Source organism: Lepisosteus oculatus, chromosome 7 (genome assembly GCF_040954835.1).
Source record: "Lepisosteus oculatus isolate fLepOcu1 chromosome 7, fLepOcu1.hap2, whole genome shotgun sequence".
NCBI classification, from domain to species: Eukaryota; Metazoa; Chordata; class Actinopteri; order Semionotiformes; family Lepisosteidae; genus Lepisosteus; species Lepisosteus oculatus.
Window position 1 is genome coordinate 6,351,473 of NC_090702.1, and position 23,035 is coordinate 6,374,507.

Sequence of the window (23,035 nt, forward strand, 5' to 3'; positions counted from 1 at the left end):
GCTGGGATGGGGGGAGGGTGACGTGATGAGGGTGGAGGTGATGGGGAGGAGGGGCGGGGGTAGGTGAGGGTGGTAGAGATTTGAGGTGGGGATGGGCAGGCACTGGAGTTCCTGGGGAGATCAGAAAGAGGGTTATGGCCCCATGTGTTTTTTTTTATCAAACTTTAATCCAACAGAAAAAAAAGACTACATGTAGCTGATATGACTTTATTATTACTAAACCATCCAGATAACAAAAGAAAACTACTGGCTCTGCTTCACTGGATGGAAACACACTGCAGACACGCCCGTATTACAAAGATTTCAAGGCCTGCCCGTTTCTTCTAAAACTGATTTGATTTTAAAATTGCGTTCTTCAAGGAGCAGACCCATTACATCTCCTTCCTACTGTACATACTGCATGTGCTTTCCCAATGACTTCTGGTCATTTGAAACAGATCATGGACAAAATCTGAGGAGTGTAACTCAGCGAACCTGAGACAGAAATGACTTTTTTTTTAGGTGAGAAAAGTAATTTACTAGGCTTTAAGTTTAGGTTTAAAAAGGTAAAACCTAAAGGTTAATGGTTTTTTCTCATCTTTAAATGCAATCTGATTCTGAGAACATGCTATTTAAATAGAGGCTTTAAAATAGAGGATTCAACCAGACATCCACTTATTATCCTGTCATAAACAGACAAGGATAATATAGTTCATAAAAGTGGTAATGAAGAAGGTGTTCACTGCATCCTAAATTACAAATCTACTTCTCTAATTTCTATCAATGATGTAGATTCTATTAGTACCGTACTTAATAAGTAATCTAGTTAATTTAGCAGGAAAGAAAATAGATAGAGAAGCAAACATTGTAGAAACTGCAAAGGGAATTCAAAATGATTTAGACAAACCTCAAGACAAAGCAGACAACTGTTACACGCAGGTAGCAGAAACAAGTTATAAATTAAAGATGGGATATTTGGGAATGAGCCAAAAGAAGCTACCTTAGATGTATGAAAAATACTTAGATGTTTATACTGAAACTTCATTGTCAGCATTCTTCCATCTGTTTACTACAGTAAATAGATATTGTTTACAATAAAATATGCATCATACCTAATTGTAATCTGCCTGGAGGGTCATCTGTCCTCTAGTTTTCATTTAATTCTGGAGTCTTTATGACTTAATTGGAAACAATTGTTCACTTAATTGTGATTAATTGTGATTAACTGTCACTTCACTACAGACACAATCACTTAATTGTGAACAATTGTTCACAGCAATTGTTTGTGAATTGGGCGGTGAGGTGGCTCTGTGGCTAAGGATCTGTGACTGTGGTTGGAAGGTTGCTGGTTCGTATCCCACGGCCGGCAGAGGAATCCTATTCCATTGGGCCCCTGAGCAAGGCCCTTCACCCCAACTGCTCCAGGGGCGCCGTATAAATGGCTGACCCTACGCTCTGACCCCAAGCTTCTCTCCCTGTCTGTGTGTCTCATGGAGAGCAAGTTAGGGTATGTGAAAAGACAAATTCCTGATACAAGAAATTGTATATGGCCAATAAAGTGATCTTATCTTGCTCTCTTTAAGCTGTTTCCAATTTTTTTTTACTCATTGAGAATGACAAGTTACCAAAATAAAAACTGGATGACAGCAGGACGCCAAGACCAGAAGTTAATATCACTGGCAAATGCTGCAGTTTTAATACAATACTACTGTAAATATTTATAACATCGGCAGCATAGCTCCTTCACAAATACTTAACTTCGAAAGGGGTGGTGTAGTACTTGTCCTGATGTGCTGGTCATGATTTCTTTTTGCCTATTTGTATGCAGATAAGATGGAGGGGTTAATGGTCCTAGAACAACAGAGTAAGGGGAGGGACAGCCAGAGGAGTGAGTCAGACCTCTGGCAGAGTGCGTCATGTCTGAGCGCAATCAACAATTGGTAATCAACCCTTTTCCTCTCAGCACACTCATCTCAGTGCTTCCCGTAAAGCCGGACAGACAGTGCTGTGTTAACTTCAGTTCAGTTGCCCATTTGTTCTCTGCAACAGGGACACAAAGAGACTATTCATTTTGTAGTGGATTTAGCCGAGTGCAGTACTGCTGTGCTGGAGCAAGAAGTTGGCATTCGCAGACGTTTAGAGACGGCAACATCAATCTGTGGCATCAATTCGATTTTGAAATTACAGCTAGTTTATTATGATAACATCAAAAATGATTAACTGCACTTGAAAACATTGATGTTATGGGAAACCAATCTTCTAAAGGAAATTCCCATAACTTGTGTGTTATTTCAGCATTACTAAATTCCAAGCCTGCTCTATTTAATTAAAACAGTCACCATGAGGCTTGATTGATAATTTATGATAGGATAATGATTTGTCCAAGGAGGATTTGTCATGCTAAAAACTGAAAGCTCAGACACATCCCTAGTTCAATGGTCATGACTGATTCTTTAGGTAGACCAAAAACATTGAGCACAAATGTCTGGCTTCCCTGATTTACCATGTACAGTACATGGCTGGGTTGTTTTTTATCTGGACCCAAGAACTACTTCATTTTGGACCCTGGGAATAGCAGAAAAGGAGTGCGCTTTCCCTTAACAATATTGGAGGGTGGGATTTGCTCTGTACAGACTCTACTGCACTGAATCCAATCCATTTATACTAATTTCTAGTCTTTGGGATTCCATCCTTTGTCAATAGCTCGATCTGGAAAGGAGATCTACTAAACAAATGAATCTAAAAATAATAGATCTTGGAATCCAGTTGAAATTATAAAAAATATTTTTGGAAGTTGTCTGTTAGAATTCTTAGAATGTTTAAGAATGTTTGGCAGCAAGAACAACAGAAATGGAAGATACTCCAACATGGAAAACACAGAAAGAGCAACATCAAATTGTTCACTCAGTCAATTAAAACTTCACTCAGTTTTTGCATCCACGCTGGATTCAAATATGGAAACAGAAAGAGTTTTTTTAGAAAACCTTTCAGAACAAGCGGACAGAAATGTTAACTATTCCCTTTTAGCGTCTCTTTACTAATCCATTTTGTTTTTCATCTTGGCTTTGAGACTTGGACTAGGACTCTTTGAGACTCCTCTCCTGAAGCTTCCCTTAGAATTTAGTCTGCTACTTGAATCATTAGCTTCCACAGGCAAGGGGCCTAGGTACATGGGGCCTACTCCAACATTCCTTGGTGACCCTAAAAAGCACACTTATCTTCCAGAAGTACTTAAAGACAACAGCAGCTAAGGTCAAATCGGGGAACAATCTGATCTCCAAACTTGCTGGCACTGCCACTACCACCCTCCAGACCTCAGTCTTTGCACTGTCTTTCTCAGACGCATAATACTATACCCGCATCTGGTCAAGATCACCACACATTCACAGAGTAGACACCCAGCTGGATGTCACCATGCACATCATCACTGGAACCCTTCACTGCACCTTTCTCCTGGCTCCTGGTCCTAGCAAACAATAGTCTAATGACTCGCAGTCACCCACAAAATGCTCAAAATATCCAAAACACCCTTCATCTGCCACTGCTCCAGGAGATATTTAATCTAACAAAGACACCTCTGCCATCAGGAAACCCAATCTGGAAAAACCCTCCCCAATAACATTTCAATGCAGACTCCACCTGGGCTCAAGAATGGGAATCACTGGACATAACAATCAAGCACCTCATCGCCTGCCCAACCGCACAACCCCCTGGCTTTCACCTTCCAAGGAAAGAGTGGTCCACTCAGAACTGCTCTGTGACTGGCCATGGTTCATACCTTGCCAAGCTCTATAGATGGGGCATCAGCGTAAGCATCTATGCTCCTGTGGGATGGAGCAAACTACACACCACACCCTAGAGGACTGCCCAACCCCCAGACTCAGAGGAGGACTACACACCCTCAACACAGCCCAACGAGAAGCTACAGGCTCAGGAACTTGTATTTGCTAAATAAACTATTCCACTGAAACAATTTTCTTTATGCCACTGTTTGACAAGCCTCTCTTTGACGACATTCAGTCTCTGTTCCTGTGTGCTCCAGGAACAACTTTATTCAACTAGATCCAAACTGAAATCATATGTATGCTGAACCACATAAACCCCACTGGACTGCTGCAGTACAGGAGGACAATGCTAGCTAGGCAGGAGAGAAGAAGAAAAACATCTAAATATGACCTTGAATGAATGAGTAATACAAATCTGTTTAAATAAAAAAAAAATTGTAAATAACCACTGTGTAAAGAGTTTGTAAGGGTATTCTTTCAATCAAGATGTGCTTTGTATTCTGCTCTGTGCCTTTCCCGATCATCATTCAACAAACCTGAAAACGGATTGAATTCAAGTGAAATGGGTTTGAAAACCAGACATTTTTCACTTGGGTTTTCAAAAATAAAACAGCGCTTCTATTCTGCAGTGCAACACATAATCATTAACAAGGCATGCTTATTCAAAATATACTGTATATACATTTTTACAGGACACACTTGATTTTCCTGAAATGTCTAGAGGAAAAAAAAAACACTTCTCAGCTTTACTTTACCTGTGGCAGGAAGTCACTGCCACAATCCGCCACTTAAAAGAAAGAAAGATGGAATAAATACAATATCTTACATAAGCATTAAAAACATGTCAGGTTCAGGGACACATTTTGTTTTACTTTACTATGATGGTGAGCACTGAAGACATTTAACGGCTTGTGCGATAAACTTTCTAACTGCAAATACTGCAGTATTCTAATAACTACGACTGCTGAAGCCCGGAATTTTTTCACTTTGCACTGACAAGAAGAAAGTTCATTTAAAACTTTTCATTACAATTATGTTTCAACGCCTACTTGCTTATAAACCAAAAAACATGCACAGAACCATGGACTTGCAGAGGAAGACAAAAGATCTCCATGAACAGTTTATCACACGATCAACAATATATTTATAAAAATAATATTTGATTCCCACTCCATTATTTTGTTAGAGTGAATATAAGAAGGCTTTTTTTTCCCCCCCATGCACAGGACGGCATGACGGTGTGACATTCAATATACAGTTGCATTGTTGCCTTAGAGTTTCAGGTTCCTGGATTCAAGTTCATCTATGGCAGTGGATACCAATTCTGGGTCTGGTGAACTGCGTGTTCCCAGCTCTTAAACATCTTAACCGTTGGATTTTATACATGAAAAAAGCCCCAAATTTGTGATAAGAAACAAAATGCCAATATTCTAATGAAGCAATTTCTTAGATCAATTAAAGGCTTCAGTTATCTAATGAATGTAGATAACTACATTTGAATGTAGATATGAATGAATTAATCAATGTAGATAACTACATAATCTTAAAAAAAAAAAACAGGGGGCAGAGCGATGGCACTGTGGCTAAGGATCTGCACCTGTGGCTTGAAAGTTGCCAGTTCAAATCCCGTGGCTGGCAGAGGAATCCTACTCCGCTGGGCCCCTGAGCAAGGCCCTTAACCCCAACTGCTCCAGGGGCGCTGTACAATGGCTGACCCTGCGCTCTGACCCCAGGCCCCCTATCTGTGTGTCTCATGGAGAGCAAGCTGTGGTGTGTGAAAAGACAAATTCCTAGTGCAAGAAATTGTACAGGGCGAATTAATTGATCTTATCTTAATGTGGGAAGGTGTGTGGGGCACCAGTGGTTCACAATCCCAGGCTTTTACATTTTACCTTGCACCAACATTCACCGGGATAAGTGGATGGGTGGAAAGTATCTACCTCTAAATTAAAGTGACAAAATCAGAACTTATTATTTCCCCCAAAGAAATGTTGTTTAGCCAACATAAACATTTTGCAATATTTAAACATTACAAATTGGAGTTGCAGCATATAGTGAAGTAATTAATGAAGTGCAGAACAGAAGAATAAAACAAACGAGAAAAACCTAATGCAAGTAGATATTTTATGATTCATTCTTTGGCAACATCCTGTTTAGTTCATTGATTCATCCTGTTTGGCAACAGTACTCAAAGCAAATTTACCAACTTTGCACTTCCAGGTAACAACATTTTTTCTAAGTAATAAGCCCCAGTTTTATGACTAGAAAAAAAATAAAAATATTCCAATGAAGATCAATTAAGGTTTCAATTGTGTAATGATAATAATCCAGTCTTTTAAAAAGACAATTGTTCAAGCCGTACACTTAATCTAAACCTATGATAACATTCAGTAATCGTGTTTCAAAGACTTCATTTTCACAACTTTTTAAGTTGAATGGGAAGTTGGAAGATCATATAATAATTGGTTATAATGATTGACTGATCATTTGCAAATATTTTTAGAAAAAGAACTGCAAGGAAAGTTTGTACCTTTATGCAAATACATCTTCAAGAACTGCGGTATAAAGGCAAGAAAACAGAATCTGGGACCCTTGTAGCTGAAAGGGCATGAAAGAGATTTCAGAACAAAAGTAAAAGAAAAGAGAAAAATACTCTTTTCATAATTGGAGTGTCTCACAGCTGTCCTCACTTCTCTGTCCAAGGCACCTTCCACCTGTTGTAAGCGCCGGAAAATACAGCCTAACTGGCAACCAGATTCATAAAAAGGAAAACCACAGGGGACCTTCCAGACAGTTAACGACCAACGCGCCACTAAGGCCTTCCCAAAAATATACTCTGTCTCTTACTCAGGTTGCTATACGATACTCCCAGTGTAAGCAATAGTAGGCTTGACTGTAAAACTGTAAAACTCAACTTTGAAGCACTAGCACGGTTCCTTTTATAACGGCTTTCTAAGGCAGAATTCTCTCACACTGCAGATGTATGTTACTGGAGCTTAGTTCTAAGCTCTTCGGCATTTAGAATTAGCTCTTTCCACTTTCCATTTGTTTAGAATTTGTTTTGTTCTGAGAACAGGAGGCAGCTCCTCGCCTAAAGGATTGCAAGAGTATAGGACAAGCTGCCCAGTCATGTCGTTGAAGAGAATACCCTGGTTCCCTTTAGGAAACAGTTACTGCTACTAATTACCAACTAGCAAACGGGCTAGAACAGCCATTGCTTGTAAGTATTCTTATATATTAAATTCCCAGGAAGTCTCCATTGATTGACATTAAGAGAAAAGTAGTTCAGGTGGGTAGCTGCGTCAGCATGTGTGGGCTGCAAAAGGAACATGTTAAAGGTTTATTCCATGCTGAAAAAGAGACGAAAGAAAACACAACGTTTGGGCTGTGGAGTCTTGCCACCAGAAGAAGGCTCCACAGCCCGAAACGTTTTTCCTTTCTTCTCTTTTCAGCATGGAATAAACCTATTACTTGTTCCATTAAGAGAAAAATGCACATTGACTCAAAAATGGAGCAACTCTTAAACTGTGACAAAAAAAGTCAAATCTGGGAATCTTACAGTACGCAATACACAGGAAAGAATTTAAGATGATCATTTACCATTTAGTAATGCATCGTGTAACTCATTCAAGCCAGATCTCATTATATAACCTTCTTAGAGATCTACAGGTTTGATCCCTTGCCACACACAAAATGGTTTAAGGCCATACAGGAAAACGAAATGCAAAGTTTGGACAACTAAAGGAAAATGGAAAATGACGACTCTGTGCTCCCAGTGAACACACCTTTCCACACAGTGATGTGTGGCCACTGTTGGAAACTGTTGTGCCATACATCAGGTTTCATATGGTGTCTTGTAGAATCCTCTCTTTCCTGAAATAAGCCTGGAAACACTCTTCTCTGTGCCCTGGATGCCACATGTCATCCAATATCATCCTCCAGATGTTCAATGGGGCTTAGGTCTTGGCAATTACAGTATAGCCCTCACATTCTCATCTTGCAAGAAAGCTGCTTTTACATTAGCAACATGAGGACAGGCAGAATGAGTTCAAAGGCAGGGAAACAGGTGAGGTCCCAGGGCGTGATCAACATAGCGCCATTCAGTCAGGTTGCCATCAATCACCACAAATGGAGTTCTGCAGAAACTAGACACCCCTGGCCAAACCCTTCACACTCGGGCCCTCCCATCAATCTTGGCAAGGTGTCAGGGCTCATCATCACTGCCGGATCGTGATCTGTCATTGACGGGTCTATGTCTGACTTTCACATCTTGCCAGGTAAAGAAATAAATGTCAGCTGTGCTCAACCCAGATGACAAGGGACAGTGAGCCAGTTTAAGGCAACCTGATGGCACAAAATTGTTGTTGTTTTCCTGATCTTCCAAGTTCTGTTGTTCTTACAGAAATTTAACCAAGAATGACATTCACAACAGGATAAATCACCTTATCACCTGTGACCACAAATCTCTCACCCTGGTATATCAATATATACAGAAAGTAACGGATAATCAAAATAACACCAAAAAACAAAAACATAATAAAAGACGAGAAACAAACATACTTAATTTTTCTGAAAGCACACATGCGTAAGTAAGGTGCTAAGTTTCTTGTGATATTCTATGCATTATGAAACAGTGTCATAATACTCACTCCTGCCCTCAAGGTCTGAAGACATACATCTCCCTCTAACACACACACAGCATTTTTTTTCTATTTTATTGTTCTAGATCTCTGTGCCTGTTGCTGTCAGAGAAGCCCTTACCCCCTCTAGTTCAAATCTAAACTTAAAGCACATCTGTTCTCTCGGACTTTCCCTAAACGTCTTGCACTTATCCTAACCACCGAAATATTTGCTCCCTTAACCGGTTCCAAACAATGAAATTTCAAATTTGAAAAATCAGGGTTGTTTCTTTTGTTTTATGCATTGATTATTTTAGCTAATCTAAAACGTTGTATATAAGTGCTAGATTTTTTTTTCCCTGCAACACCTTTTTTTCTGCGTTCAGTAGATCAGTAGATATTTCATTATAACTGGTTCGTGCTTCCCAAATAACTCTTCTACTTCCATCTTTGCTGTGAAATGGTGTTCAACATACAATGAGCTCGTTAAACATAAAATGTATTGCTGATTCAAACTGAATTCAACTGATTCAACATAAGCAGTGAGTTTAAGTGGCTTTCCAAATGCCTTAATCCCCAGAGTTCCTTGCTAATATTGTTAAATATTTAAATGGACACATTCATTGTCAGATTAAATCAGCTTTCATTCTGTAATCTCTCTTTTTATTATAAACATAAGTGAGAATACAGACACCAGCTGCTTCCCAATTCCTGTCTGTGAGAGCCACAGACCAACATGTTCCAAGGGTTTCTCCGAATCCCTAGGAACACAGTACCTCAGGAATTGTTAAGGAAGTGTTAAAATCAGTCAGCTTAAGCAAATACTTAGTTTAGAACATGGGAACTCAATAAGAAACACCGTGGTCCATAAGGACCAAACACAAACACAGATTTGTGGTATATAATGTAATTTATACTTGCCAGTAAAAAAACAAAACAGACCTTAACTGCCTCAGCACTCTCAAGAAAACAAAATATGAAAATTGATCAGCCGTATTCCTTCAAGAGGATTCACAGCAAACTATATTCACAGTTAACAGCTTTCTTATCCACAATATGTTTGTGGTAGATAAGATAATACCGTGGGATAAGTACTCAACAGAAGTTCCAGTAGTACTTATACTTATAGTTGCTTATTGACATCGTTACAATTAATACATTGTTCACCACTTTAATACTGTTTTTGAAATACACGTGCGCTATGTGCATTTTGATGCAAGACACTTTTAAGGGCAGCGTGATTTTTTTAAGTTTTAAAGTACTTTCAAATTCTGTTATTAGTTCAGTTCATCTACTTGGAGCAAGCAAAGTTTGTAAACCAGGCCTCCACCTAAATTTTACCAATGAGTTTCCCGTAAAAAGACTTCAGATCTTTCATTTAATAAACTTAAATCAACACACGCTGCCTTTTTCAATATAACAATCGCTACTGGAAAATTCAGCCATAAAGCATTAGGTTTACGTTTACTCATTTGGTAAAATTTTACGAGAACGAAAACCCGAATAAAAATTTAAAAATACGATAATCACGTTTTTAGAGATTAGACCTCCAGCCATCAGTGGTTATAACAGAATCTCGGTTGTTTTCAAAATATACGGAAATCAAAATAACGCATGTTACGATTTGTACTGTGTGATATTACAACAAGACTTCTTCCGAAGCTGTTACTGCTGTGAGCTTTGTTTCCAGCTCAGTAATGTGGCCCATGTTACAACAATGTTACGTTTTTCCAATTTATGAACGTCACTTTTCTGGAAAATATTTACTTTTTGTACAATCAGTTTGCTTTCAAAACAAGGTTTGCAACTCTTTCCCACCTGCGAACACAATGCTTTTATTTATGCCTCAGTATCAGAAACAAAAACATGATGCAAAATAAACTATTAGCTATCTCTGTGTAAACTGTTACTAGCACAAATAGGTTTTACTAAAAATAAATCATTTTGTTTAAGAAATTAAGTTTAAAATAATAATTATTACTATCTCTGCTCTACATAATTGTAATAAGGAGGAAGAATTTATTTTTGTATCACAAAGGAAGCCTGTACAGCAAAATATTCCAAGATTGTACCCACCTGTAGACGAATAACTTAACTACACTTGGACGATAGCACAGTCAGCTGATTTCTTTCAAGATATTTTCATGTGGTGTCCAGTTTTGCGCTCCTTTCAGGTACAAGATGTAGAAATAGATTCTGTGCATCTAAAAAAATATATATATATACAATTATTTGATAAAGAAGCAACACTTCTATAAACACGCACGAAAGCAATTTGCATTGTTTTTATTAGCATCGCATGTTGGTTAAAGTGCGTGTCGATGACGTTTCGAGCTTTCTTGCAGTTCCGGCATAAACGTAACGAGTACATAGGAAAGGAATCACAAGGATTCGTCCAAAAATGTAAAAAATGTCAAAGACCCGAGATTTCTTGGAGAGCGAGAAGAAAAAAAAAACAGAGAGCTAATTGCGAAATGAGTGAAGTTTGTGAGGCATTTGTAAGTGCTTCTTTCACACTTTTAATAGAGTTAGTACTGAAACAAACAATGGGTTTAATGAAGATCAATGACAATAAAAACTTTTGAGAAAACTCACCTGTTGAAACTTAAGAACAAAGAGCTGGGAGCTGCCAGGTAAAATTGATTTGGGGGTATAGATTTTGAATGGAATAGCGGAGTTTTGTCTCCCCCCCCCCCTTCCTATGTCGTTTGGAGCGCAATGAAGGTTGGAATTTCAGGAATTAGCTCTGGTATGGAATGAAGCTGGAGAGAAAGGCAGAGGGGAGAGGAAAGAGAGAGAGAGAAGCAGGATCGACCGGTAGCACGTAATGCAGAAGGGAGGTTTGCGAGGGGAGGTCTCCGGGATCTCAAAAGGAAAAAAGAGATCGTGGCCGGCAGGGGGAAAAAAAGGAAATTACATGAAGAAAAACAGACAAGGCTGGGAGGGATTGTCATAGGTGGATAAAAGTAAACACACCCTACTACTGAGAAACAATTGCATCAATTGAATACAGAGAAAAACAAATGAATTTAATTCAGGCCCTGTGGAATAATTCCTACCCTCTGGACTGAAAAAAAAAAGAATCTCAAAGTGTTATAACCGCCTGAGAGGAAATCCCTAATTTATTTTATTGATGGTTTAATAATGGCTAGTTATAATAATGTTTTCATAACTAAATGAAAAAAAAACCCCGTTAAAATACGCTTATTCTCTTCCAGTTTTCGATTTCCAGCAAATCGAAGATAATTTTTCCGCTTCAATCTCAGCATTTCGGAAAGCCATGACGTAGCAATTTCTTTCGTATTTTTACTAGGAGGTCGCCCTAGGGGTGAAGCCGCCTAGTGGACAGTATTTGAAACTACCCCAAAACAAGATAAAATTAATAACATATTGAGATAAATCCCAGAAAGAAGAGGCACAAAGAAAAAAAAAACTATAAAAAGCGGAAATGTTTATTGGGTGCGGTAATTATTTTGCAAATAAGTGGTAGAGTAATGATGATAGATCTACAATAAGTCAACGGTAAAAAAAAAACATTATACATGTATTTGTGAATTAAGTCTTCTCATTTTTATACATTCCGAATTAATATGTATTAATGATTGCATAGCGGCAGAATGCATATCTGCGAAATGTTATGGTTAATTGTTTTGAAAGTAATTTTCAGGTTATATTTAAAATAGGAATGTTCATAACCTATAAGAATGAAATCAGAATGTTTTTGCCAGCAGCTAGATCACCCTGCAACTCACAGCTGGCAACGCACTGAAGCTCAGCAGGTGTGCACCTGGTCAGTACCTGGATGGGAGACCTCCTGGGAAAAACAAAGGTTGCTCCTGGAAGAGGTGTTAGTGGGACCCGCAGGGGGTGCTCACCCTGCGGTCTGTGTGAATCCTAATGCCCCAGTATAGCGACGGGCACACTATACTGTAAACAGGCGCTATCCTACGGATGAGACGTAAAACCGAGGACCTGACTCTCTGTGGTCATTAAAAATCCCAGGGCGTTTCTCAAAAAGAGTAGGGGTGTAACCCTGGCTTCCTGGACAGATTTCCCATTGGCCCTTACCAGTCATGGCCTCCTAATAATCCACATCTATGAATTGTCTTCATTACCTTGCTCTCCTCCCCACTGATAGCTGATGTGTGGTGAGCGTTCTGGCGCACTATGGCTGCCGTCGCATCATGCAGGTGGGGCTGCACACTGGTGGTGGTGGAGGGGAGTCCCCATTACTGTAAAGCGCTTTGAGGGGAGTGTCCAGAAAAGCTCTATATTTCGCTATAAGCGTTTTTCCCAGGAGGTCTCCCATCCAGGTACTGACCAGGCTCACACCTGTTGAGCCTCAGTGGGGTGCCAGTTGTGAGTTACATAGTGATATGGCTGCTGGCTATTAAAAGTCAAAAGGCAAAACGGCCTCAGCTGTCTCCAATGAATGCAGTAAATGTGTTTAATGTCGACGTGAGTAGAAGTGCTTATGAAGCTTTCATTAAGCTCAGTCATTTTGTTTGGGTCATGTTGTGTATTACAGTGAAATTGGATGGACAGCTTGGATAGTGGGAGTAATGACACTCACTGTGAATTGAGAAAGGCTTTTATTTGCAATCCATATGTGGTTTCCTCTGGGTGCTCTGGTTTCCTCCCACAGTCCAAAGACATAATGGCTGGTTAATTGGTTTCTAGGAAAACTGGCTCTTTTGTGAGTGTGTGTGTGTGTGTGTGTGTGTGTGCTCTGTGAGGGACTGGCACCCTGTACCTGCCTTGTGCCTGTGGCTTGCTACAGTAGGATAAGCTTCAGCTCCTTGACAACCCTGGATTCAATATAGCATTAAGAAAATGGCTGGATGGATCTATAGAATGTCTGGGGGAATGAGAATTCCCAGTAGGGGAACATTGGTCATCAAGGGTTTTAAAATGTACTGTAGCAATGCTCCGGCAATGGATGTTAATTGTGCAGGCACTAATTTAAAAAATGTTTTATTCCCAAAAAGAGAACGCTATGAGGGTATTTGATTCAAATGTTAAAAACCTTCAAATGTATTGCCAAAGCAATCCAAATGACTTAAAGCAAAGGGTTGGCAAGAGAATGCAACAGCACCTGGTGATGTTTATTATTATTAATATTGATATTATGGGTAATAATAATAATAACTTACACTTATATAGTGTTATTATATAATAATAATACTTACTCTCATGGCACTTTACAGGTAATGGGGACTCCCCTCCACCACCACCACCATGCAGCCCCCACCTGGATGATGCAACAGCAGCCAAAGTCGCCAATATACTCCCTACACATCAGCTATCAGTGGGGAGGAGAACAGTGATGAAGCCAATTCATATATTAGGGATTATTAGGAGGCCATGAGCCCTAAAAGCCAGGGAAATTTGGTTGACACCCCTACTGTGTTTGTGAAATGCCCCAGGATTTTAATTGACAGGGAGAGTCAGGACCTCAGTTTTATATCTCATTCGAAGGAAAGATTTTTTTAGACCTGTTTACTGGGTTTTTTTTACAGTACAGTGTCCTCAACTGTATACTGGGACATTTGGAAACCACAGACTGCAGGGTGAGCGAAGGATGCTGGCATAATACTGTTGAAGCTGATGTCCTGTTAATGACGCCCACATCACTTGCAAGAAACAAAAAGATCTACGGCTCAAACAGCCTCTACTCAGCAGTACCCTTTTTTATGTTCTATATTGTACAATAGTAAAGGAGCTATTTCAGGAATAATCCCTTGAGTTGCAACTGACTGTCAGTTACCCCCTGTAATTAGTGGGTTAAACCAGAGGCCAAACGGACGTGACATAGACATGGGTTTCTATGACCGCATAAGCAAAAGCCTTTGATCCCCAATTGGACTTAGAGATGTCTGTCATCGCTAAGATGTCATCTGATTGATTGCACATCTGCATAATTTTTTTAATTGTTTTGTATAAATGTCCTATTTTTTTTAAAATGGGGGGCTCTAAACTTTAAAGCCGAGTTCACCGGGAGTTACAAAAAATGAGCAAATAACACATTTATTTTGTATTTCTCTCGCCTCTCATGAAGTAGAGTCAAAACAGTGTATCAGCAGGTCCGTATTGTAAAGACAGAATTGAAACTAGCAAAGGATTCTTTTTTTTTTCTCAAACATTCTTGAGAAACATTATCCACATCGTGGTTTGGTTCTAGTTTTTATATCAAAAGGTTTTCGCATTCAAAGATTATAATGAGAGATCCATAGTGGTAGAGCCCCTGGAAATGGAAAGAATTGCATGACATTTATGATGAAATCTGATTATTTAATTTAAACTGCAAGTCATTTAAAGATATACATGGATTTATGATTAAATTTTTCAACCCTGTGATTGCTTGTTTCTGAGAACCTTAGATTGTATCGTACAATGTTTGTTTTTTTTACCTGTAAGGAATAATACTTCACCTCCATTCTTCTAAATTTAAAAATTCTCCTGCAATGAAAAATTATCCTACAATGTTAATAAAGAGAACCACAGATGTGAACAGCCTTATGGTACAGTACAATGAAAAAAAGTGCTCTGAAACAAAGCCATGAATGCAGACTTTTCCATGGTCAACACCTTTCTTTTTAAAAATTGGTTTATTTGATACAGTTTCTTTGCTCCTTAAAATCAAATTAGGTTTAAAAGAAATCTAGTGGTCTTTCAAAATAGGCAATAACTGGCAAATAGTCATACAAAGTAAGTCTTAGGGAGCTGACACCCCCATCTCTACAGCTTATTCATTCTGAAAAAAAATCATTTAACCTTCTTTAAGTCAACCACACGCTCCACTTTTTCTAGAAGTTTCTAGGCATTTCTAAAACATGTCTTTAAAAAGCATACTGCAACACTGTTCATACTTTTCCTTTCACCTCAATCCCTTTGGTACATTCTCAAAAATATCAGATACACTGTCCTTTGTTTAGACATAGTGGTACAGTCCATTGCCTAGCCAGAGTGGTCTTCCTTCCAAATATGCGCTAAGACTTGATAAATAAAAGCTCATAAGTTTCTTTGTGAGAAATTACAATAAATGTTTTTTTTTTAAATGGACAGAAAAAAAAATGTCAAAAAGGTAACATAAATTAAATTGTAGCCTCCTGTTGCAGAAGAAGTTGTACAATGTTAAAAAGTAAAATCCCGTTTAGTAGAAAAATGCTATACATGAGCCCACTTTTGCGAAACGGTAAACTCTTTGATTCAGATCAAGGAACTTCCCAGTGGTTCGGAGAAGGAGGATGGCTGTCAGAGGTGATGTCGAAGGTGGAATGATGAGCAAGTCAATATTCAGTGCAAGCTGTTGAACTGCAACAGCCACACACTGCACGGTGAAGTCTGGGACGTTGTTGGAGACAGGGATCATATACTGGAGACCTGAAATTAGGACCATATTGACAATTTGAGGCTGTGATCTGGATTACACTTGGAGAGCTTTCATATCCGAGATGTTAGTCTGTAATCGTTGTGATACTCCTAGAGATTCTTCGGCTTCATCCCACTGTAGAAGTTGTGTACAAGCTGACAGCAGAAAGGCTCTAACAGTGTATTCTGAGTTTCCCCAGGAGGGCTGCAGTAGAAGGGCTGTCTCTTTCTTCCATGTCTCATTCGGTACTCAACACATCCCTTCACAGGACACAAGCCTGTTATTTCATTGCCAGTGTCTCCAAAGCCATATATCGAAACCAGATGATTGTAATTCGTCAGGCTGCTTCCCAATTCAATTTACAGATGAAAAACAAATCCAAAATCGAGAAATATGAAGGATCCATACATATAAATATCTATTTGTCCCCAATTCGTCATCATTTTTTGGACAGGAACTTCATTTTGTTACCTAGAAATACAAGAAGAAAATAAGAGATTATTGTATTGGCAAACACAATCAATTCCAAAGAAATGTGAACGTATTACTGTGGTTCTTCGTAAACACCTGATAATTCCTAAAGCAATATAAATGTGCACAAAAACATACATTTTCAAACAGCAGTCTTGTTTTGTAATTTTGGATTGTGCTACGTAACCTTTAACCATTCCAAACGTTGCATATTATACTTTCGTTAAAAATGTTTTTTTTTTTTTAGGTTTATTATGGATGAGTACTTTAAAAAATAGCCCAGAGCTATGATACATATTGATAATATATTATATATTTCAATAAATTTATTTATATTTTGTCTACTATTTTCTCCATATAACTTGCATTTGTAGTGTATCTATCCATCATTTTCTAACCACTTTATCCAATACAGGGTCAGGAGGGAGCCAGGGCATTTGTGTCATTTATAATAGTATATTTTATAGCCTTTTGATTTTCTATACATAATTTAACCCTTTACATTTAATTTTAATATATCATTTGAAATATTAACTGTTTGAAATCTGTGATTTTCTCAGCTTCAACAGATAACTAGGCACAGCTGGTTCCAAATTTACTCATATCCTTGATTTATCCTTGACATTTCTTCCGACGATATAATTAGCCAAAAAAAGCAAGTGTTTGGTCAGTATTTGTTTCAGAAATGAAAATTTGGAAAACATTAAGGCTACTTGTACTGGAAACTACAAAATCAAATCAAAAACACTTGCATATATTTCATACAATGGATAAAATGGTCATTGTACCAAAAGACTTGAGTTTTGAAACTGCCTATTTTAGATCATACAGCGATTTTCTTTTGTGGCATTTTTCAGGTTAATTTCCTGAAAGTGTAAATTGGTACCAAACTTGAGCTTTTTAAAAGGGGGTGTACATAACCACAGCCGAAATTCCACTGGTACACACAACCATGATTCCTCAGTCTCGAGGCAACCACCCACTGCACCAGTTACCATAGTAACACGATCAGGATGGAGATCACTACCACCTGAATGTAATGAATCTATTAATTACCTTGTTCATCAGCGGATATTTAATCCTCCTGAAGACAGTACCCCTCACTCTGCCATAGAGTTCCACTTGTGCCTTTGCATGTGTTTCCCCCCGAGTTTTAGCGGCTTTCTAGTGTATGTTACTCAGATTTCAGTTCTTGGATTGTCCCTTATTCCCGATTGCTGACAATGGTTTGCGGACCGTCTTTTCATGTCCCGAACTTAACTGGCTCTCAGACGACCCTTGGAAGTTCCCTGTAAGTTGCCCTCTTAATATTCACAGGTCTACCCCTCGACAGTTATTTTTTTTTCCCAGGCAAAGTTCACTTTGGGTTTTGTCCCCGTTGAACACCACCCCCTGTCTTAAGGCTGTAGCTCCTCTGCCACTGAGTGCAACATTACAGGCAGAACAAGTTATTTGAATAAAACATGATGTTATACTTTGGGAACTATGTTCTAATAAGGGCTTGAGGAGCAGAGAACAGAAAACAGCATAGAAGGAGTGGTTATGGCTCTGTACTTAGAACTGGAAGGTTGGGGGTGCGAAACCTAGGTGGGATACTAGTGTCATACCTTTGGACAGTGGATAGCACTCTTATTGATTTAGTAAAATATCAAGCTGTATAAAGGGTCTAATATACTGTATAAAGTACTTTGGACAAAGAACTCAATTTTTTACAGAAGGGATGGTATTCATTTTCATCATGAGCTTTATCTTATTATGCTAACTTTACCACTAGTGAGCGCAGGACCAATGAGCTTAACCTGGTACGTAAGGATGACAGATTTTTACGAGCAGTGGAATAACCACGCAGCTTTTCCTCTGCAGCAATGCCAAGCCCGAGTTTCTCTCTTACTAAAGAAGTGATCTTTAGATTTTTTTGTTATTATGTAATTAGCATAACGAACCACTACTGCTAATTAGGAGTTTGAACTGCTTCCTCACCTAGACCTTTGAGAAATTTATTGACTCCACTCTGCTCACTCCCTGGCAGGGAATCCAGATAGTCCTGTGCCCGCACCTCGAACAGGCCTGGAAAGAGAAACATGGCGTTCTGTGAAAGATGGATGAGCCAAAAATAAAAATTAAAGTATTACTTAATTAGTAGTTGCTAACATATCTAGACTGTATGATAGTAGTTAATTGATCTGGGGATCTCATCTCAAGCCATTTCTTGAAGGAAGCCATAGTATTGGCTTCTACCACATGCCTTGGTAGCTTGTTCCACACTCCCACAACCCTTTGGGTAAAGAAGTGCCTCCTGTTCTGGATTTTAAATCCAGTTCCATGTAGTTTCCATTTGTTTCCTCTGGTTTGTATTTCACTGTTCATTCTGAAGAAGTTCTTGGTGTTGTGACTTTGTCAATGCCTTTGAGGATTTATACTTGTATCAGGCTTCCTGGTAGTAGTATTTTAAGTTCAGGACTGAAAAGGTTCAGTTCTTGAAACATGTTGGTGGAGAACATTCCTTTAAGTCCCAGAATGCATCTGGTTGCTATTCTCTGGACTGGTTCCAAAGCAGTCTTTGTTTAATCTGGTGACCAAGATTGTACTAAAAGAGGCCTTTATACAATTTTAATACTTTATCCCATGATTTTAATTCTATACTTCACAACTAGAGTAGACCTCTCATTTTTTCACCAAGGTTTGAGCTGATTATTTCTAGTGTAAATTATGACACATTCAAATAAAATGTTATTAAATCAACAAAATAAATTTTTTGTACAGATTTCTCTCTGTGTTGTCAGTCTGGTCTATGTTGCACCTTTGCATTTTATTCAATCACTTTTAAGAGTTACTGTCCCTTCTTACTAATAGCTCTACAGAGTAATATTAATATAATATTTTTTTAAAGAATAAGACCTGCATTTTATATCCACTGATTCAAGTTAACAAGTATTCAACCCCGTTGTTGAAGCCAATATTTTGTCTTCTTTCAAGATGCAGCTGGTTAAGGTCCTCAGATCAATTACCAAACAGGCTAGATAAAAGTTGAATGGCCACCTGATGTTTGTAACGTTTCCAATTAAATTACATGATTATAGATGTTTTTTTTTCCCCACACGATCTTTCTTCTGAGTGGGAAAATTGAGACAATTTTCAATTCAAACAACCTTCAGTTCAAATAAAATTTCCATCCATCCATTTTCCCAATGCCTCATCCAGTTCAGGATGACAGGGCAGCTAGGGTCTATTCCAGCAAGCACTGGGCACAAGGAAGGATACACCCTGGGCAGGACACCAGTAGGGCACACAGACACAGACACACATACTCACACCAGCGCCAGTTTTCCCAGAAGCCAATTAACCCAACACCATGTCTCTGGACTGTGGGAGGAAACCACAGCACCCAGAGGAAACCCACATAAACACATGGAAAACATACAAACTCCACGCAGACAGAATCCCAGGTCCAGAAGTGGAGCCAGCCCCCTAGCGCTGCTAGGCAACCATTTCTTGCAGTGTTTTCCTGACTCTATGTTACCTCGCAGGCCCTGGCGCCTCAGCTCCCGCTCTTGGATGAAGCCAGTGAACATCTGCGTCTCCATGAAGACCTCCAGGAAACGCCGCAGGCTCTTGGAGGAGATGGCTTTGCGGAAGGCCTCCCGCTGGAAGGTGGCGGCCTCGTCCTCCCGTTCAGCCACGCTCAGGAAGAGTGGGTAGTGACCCATCATTTCCACAAAGAAACGCACAAAGGCCTCAGACACCACCGTGCTAAGAGAGCTGGAGTCTAATTGGGAAGAGGGATCAAATTGAAAGTCACACTTAGTACATTTTTAAGTTAGTTCACACTTAGTGTTTATTTTTTTAAAGAAGTTCAAGTAGGGAGATGTGTCAGCATGCAAAGGATCAGGTAACGGTTTATTCAATGCTGAAAGGAAAAGAAAAGATTCACGATGTTTCAGCCGTGGAGTCTTTTTCAGGTGACACTTTCAGCATGGAATAAACCTTAAACTGTTTATTTTTTAAGTTTGTTAAAAATCTGCATTGCAATTCTGTTAGCTGCTGTAAATTTAAATACTCAAAGTGGGTTGCTAGCCTAGATTTACAGTGAAACTGGATTGAAAGGATACATTTCACTTCTGAAACATAATTTAAATAATTTCAGTAATTTTGTTGAGGAAAAGAGAATTTCCTCCCAGTACAATTCTACATTTTTCTCTGGATTTGATGTCAGAATGTAAAGGCCAAAACAATTATGCAAAAACGGCTTTGAAACATGGTCAGATATTTAATACAAATACTCACCATTTGAGGTCTCACATGCTAGTTCTTTCCTCTTTTCTAGAACATGCTCGAGAGCAGCTTGGAGTTTGTGAGGTAAAATAGAGTCTTCATCATCCATCTGAGAGAAAGATAAAAGGAAAGGCCTAGAATGAGTTATCAGGTAGACTTTATTTTGAATGGACTTCAAGCTTAACATTTCTTGAGATCAGCAATCTCTCACCAGCTGATTGTATTAACCAATTTTGAGGTGGACAAAAGTCCTGATCAAAAACAGTAAAGGAATTCTCTACTGTTGACTCAACATAAATTGTGTGTTCAGTCCAAGAAAATTCTGAACAGCTTTACTTAGAATGAGTCTAGTAAAATCATATTTTAAAAAATAATTTCTCTGAAAAAATGATTTTGTAAAGTGTTTTTGGAGATTTTTCAGATAAGTAATATATTTTATATACTGCTCCAGCACCTACACGTTTGAGAGTAACGGTCATAATTTCTTACTTTAGAGTAAATTAGGAGTAAGAAATTCGACAAAATTGTAATATGAGAATAGAACTTGTAAATAAAATATATTACTGCTAAAACAGAACTCTTTGAATCATGTTCTTCTTTTTTCCCCTTTTCAGTGAGACAATTGACCGAAAAGATTGTAAACTGTTATAGGAACATAAATTACTATTTGACTGACTTTGCTTTTGTGATTTGCTGATAAAAAATCTAGATTTTTTCTTGCAAAATTCCAATTTGGTTTTAAGTGTTCAAAAACCATCTTTACCTAAATAAGTTCTGTGTACAAATCTACATCAAGTGAAGCCTGTCCTGTAGTTTCATTTACTACAGGACCACCTCTTTATTGCCAACAACCATTTTAGTGATTATGGAATTGAAAATACTGACTTATCTTGTTCCAGGTGGCTGCTTTAGTAAAAAAGGACTGTTTGCCTGACAAATGTGAAACAGCTATGCATGTGACATGGGAGCAGGTGTCTGTTCAGATGTATTGGCTATGACTCAAGCAAGAGTGAATCACACACAAGGCCAGCCTACCTGTCTGAGGAAGCGATTGTTACCAAGGTCAACCACCAAAACCTGGGAATTAGAACAGTAGGAAAGATTATGTAATTTCCTGCGAGTGAATGAACTCAGCCCTTTTCCTGTGCTTAATGCCCATCTTGGCCATTGTTTTGAGGAGGAAAGAGCCAAGGACCTTTGATGTCTAAAGTAAATCACTATGGTACACAATGCCTATAGCTGGAAGATCACATAAAAGGAAAGAACCAACGCCTTTTATCTTACGCACAACATGTGAACATAACGCAATTCATTATTTTTATTCTTTATGTAGAATACCCCACTCTCCACAATAACTAAAATTGAAAATAAATGTGTCAAAGAGAATCCTGGGATATATGTGAAACTTCTGTAAATATTTTGGAAATACTGGAGTAGGGTTAAAAGACAAAGAATTATACCATCCAATTGTAATTTCAGCTCCATTTGCAACTGTACTTGTACCACTGTGCACACTAATTATAAAGGTGGTTATGTGCCTACTTATACAGTCAGCAAGAAACAAGAGCTGTCAGTTTAGAGCTGCAGAAATAATAACGGTGTTTACATTAAAAACATCTTGGAAATGGAATGTGCACAGTGCAAAAACAGTACTTCCGGACAGCAGGAGACATTTCTTTTTTTCCCTGAGAGGGAAGAGTGGGCCTCTGGTCAACTCTGTACAAAAAAAGACATTGCTGACCTGGCAAGACTTCAAAGAACAATGACCAGACTAAAGCCAAGTTTTATAGGAATGTTACACACATACAGGTTAAAGGAAAGGCTCCTCTTTCAGTCTTGAATGCAGGAGATTTTGACAAGTTCCCAGGAAAACTCAAAGAGAGCAAGTCAACCCAATGGAACATCCATTGCTCAGCAATGAGACAGAGAACTGGAGGTACAAGTGGAAGTTATGTGGTGGTGTATTAAGGGTTAAAAACAGGAAGCTCTTCTTTAAATAACGTGTGGTGGGTGTTTGGCAGGAAGCCATTTCCAGACATGTTGCTAAAGCTTATTCCCTGGGATCCTTCAAGAAGCAGCAGGATGAGGAAGAATAGGCTGCTCTCGTCTCGCTTGTAACCCTTTCTTACGTTGTGAAGACGTGACTCACCTCCTCAATGGGCAGCTCTTTGAGTCTGGGCAGGGAGCTGGAGAGCAAGCCCACGATGAACGGGGTGGGCGTGCAGACGATGTCGATCATGGAGGGCGGCAGCACTGGGATGTAGGTGTGCTGCCAGGCAAAGGGGTAGAGCAGGGCCACCATCGCATGGCAGCACTGGGACAGCGTGCTGCAAAAGAGAGGGAGTGACAACGGTGTCACCGTCAGCCAGTCGGGGTCACTCTCACCGCATGAGGAGAATTTAATTTCCACATTAAGTCAAGCAGCACAGAGGTTGATAAGGAGTTTCGGTTATAATGACAGTTTTGCCCAGTATTTTATCATGACGGCTGCATTTTTTGGGGTAGGTTGTTCTTATTTTCACTGTGGGTCAACTACT

The 23,035-nt window shown here is 39.0% G+C and overlaps 1 protein-coding gene and 1 long non-coding RNA gene across 4 annotated transcripts in view; both read right to left on the reverse strand.

The window, feature by feature from the left end:
• Nucleotides 1-21: 21 nt before the first annotated feature.
• Nucleotides 22-11,254, reverse strand: LOC107078072 (uncharacterized). Its single transcript, XR_011190042.1, has 3 exons — nucleotides 10,979-11,254; nucleotides 10,460-10,587; nucleotides 22-111 (listed from the first exon to the last, which is right to left on the reverse strand). It is a non-coding gene; the product is annotated as an uncharacterized lncRNA (long non-coding RNA).
• Nucleotides 11,255-14,954: 3,700 nt separating this feature from the next.
• The window catches only part of si:dkey-82f1.1 (DENN domain-containing protein 2A), a 73,597-nt gene continuing 65,516 nt past the window's right edge, over nucleotides 14,955-23,035 (reverse strand). For all 3 annotated transcript variants that reach the window (XM_015353113.2, XM_006633682.3, XM_015353112.2), the window contains exons 15-20: nucleotides 22,648-22,825; nucleotides 21,534-21,575; nucleotides 20,511-20,607; nucleotides 19,747-19,992; nucleotides 18,207-18,293; nucleotides 14,955-16,226 (exon numbers count right to left, since the gene is read on the reverse strand). In XM_015353113.2, the coding sequence (XP_015208599.1) occupies nucleotides 16,195-16,226; nucleotides 18,207-18,293; nucleotides 19,747-19,992; nucleotides 20,511-20,607; nucleotides 21,534-21,575; nucleotides 22,648-22,825 (682 nt within the window). In that variant the 3' untranslated portion in view covers nucleotides 14,955-16,194. The remainder of the gene's footprint in view (nucleotides 16,227-18,206; nucleotides 18,294-19,746; nucleotides 19,993-20,510; nucleotides 20,608-21,533; nucleotides 21,576-22,647; nucleotides 22,826-23,035) is intronic.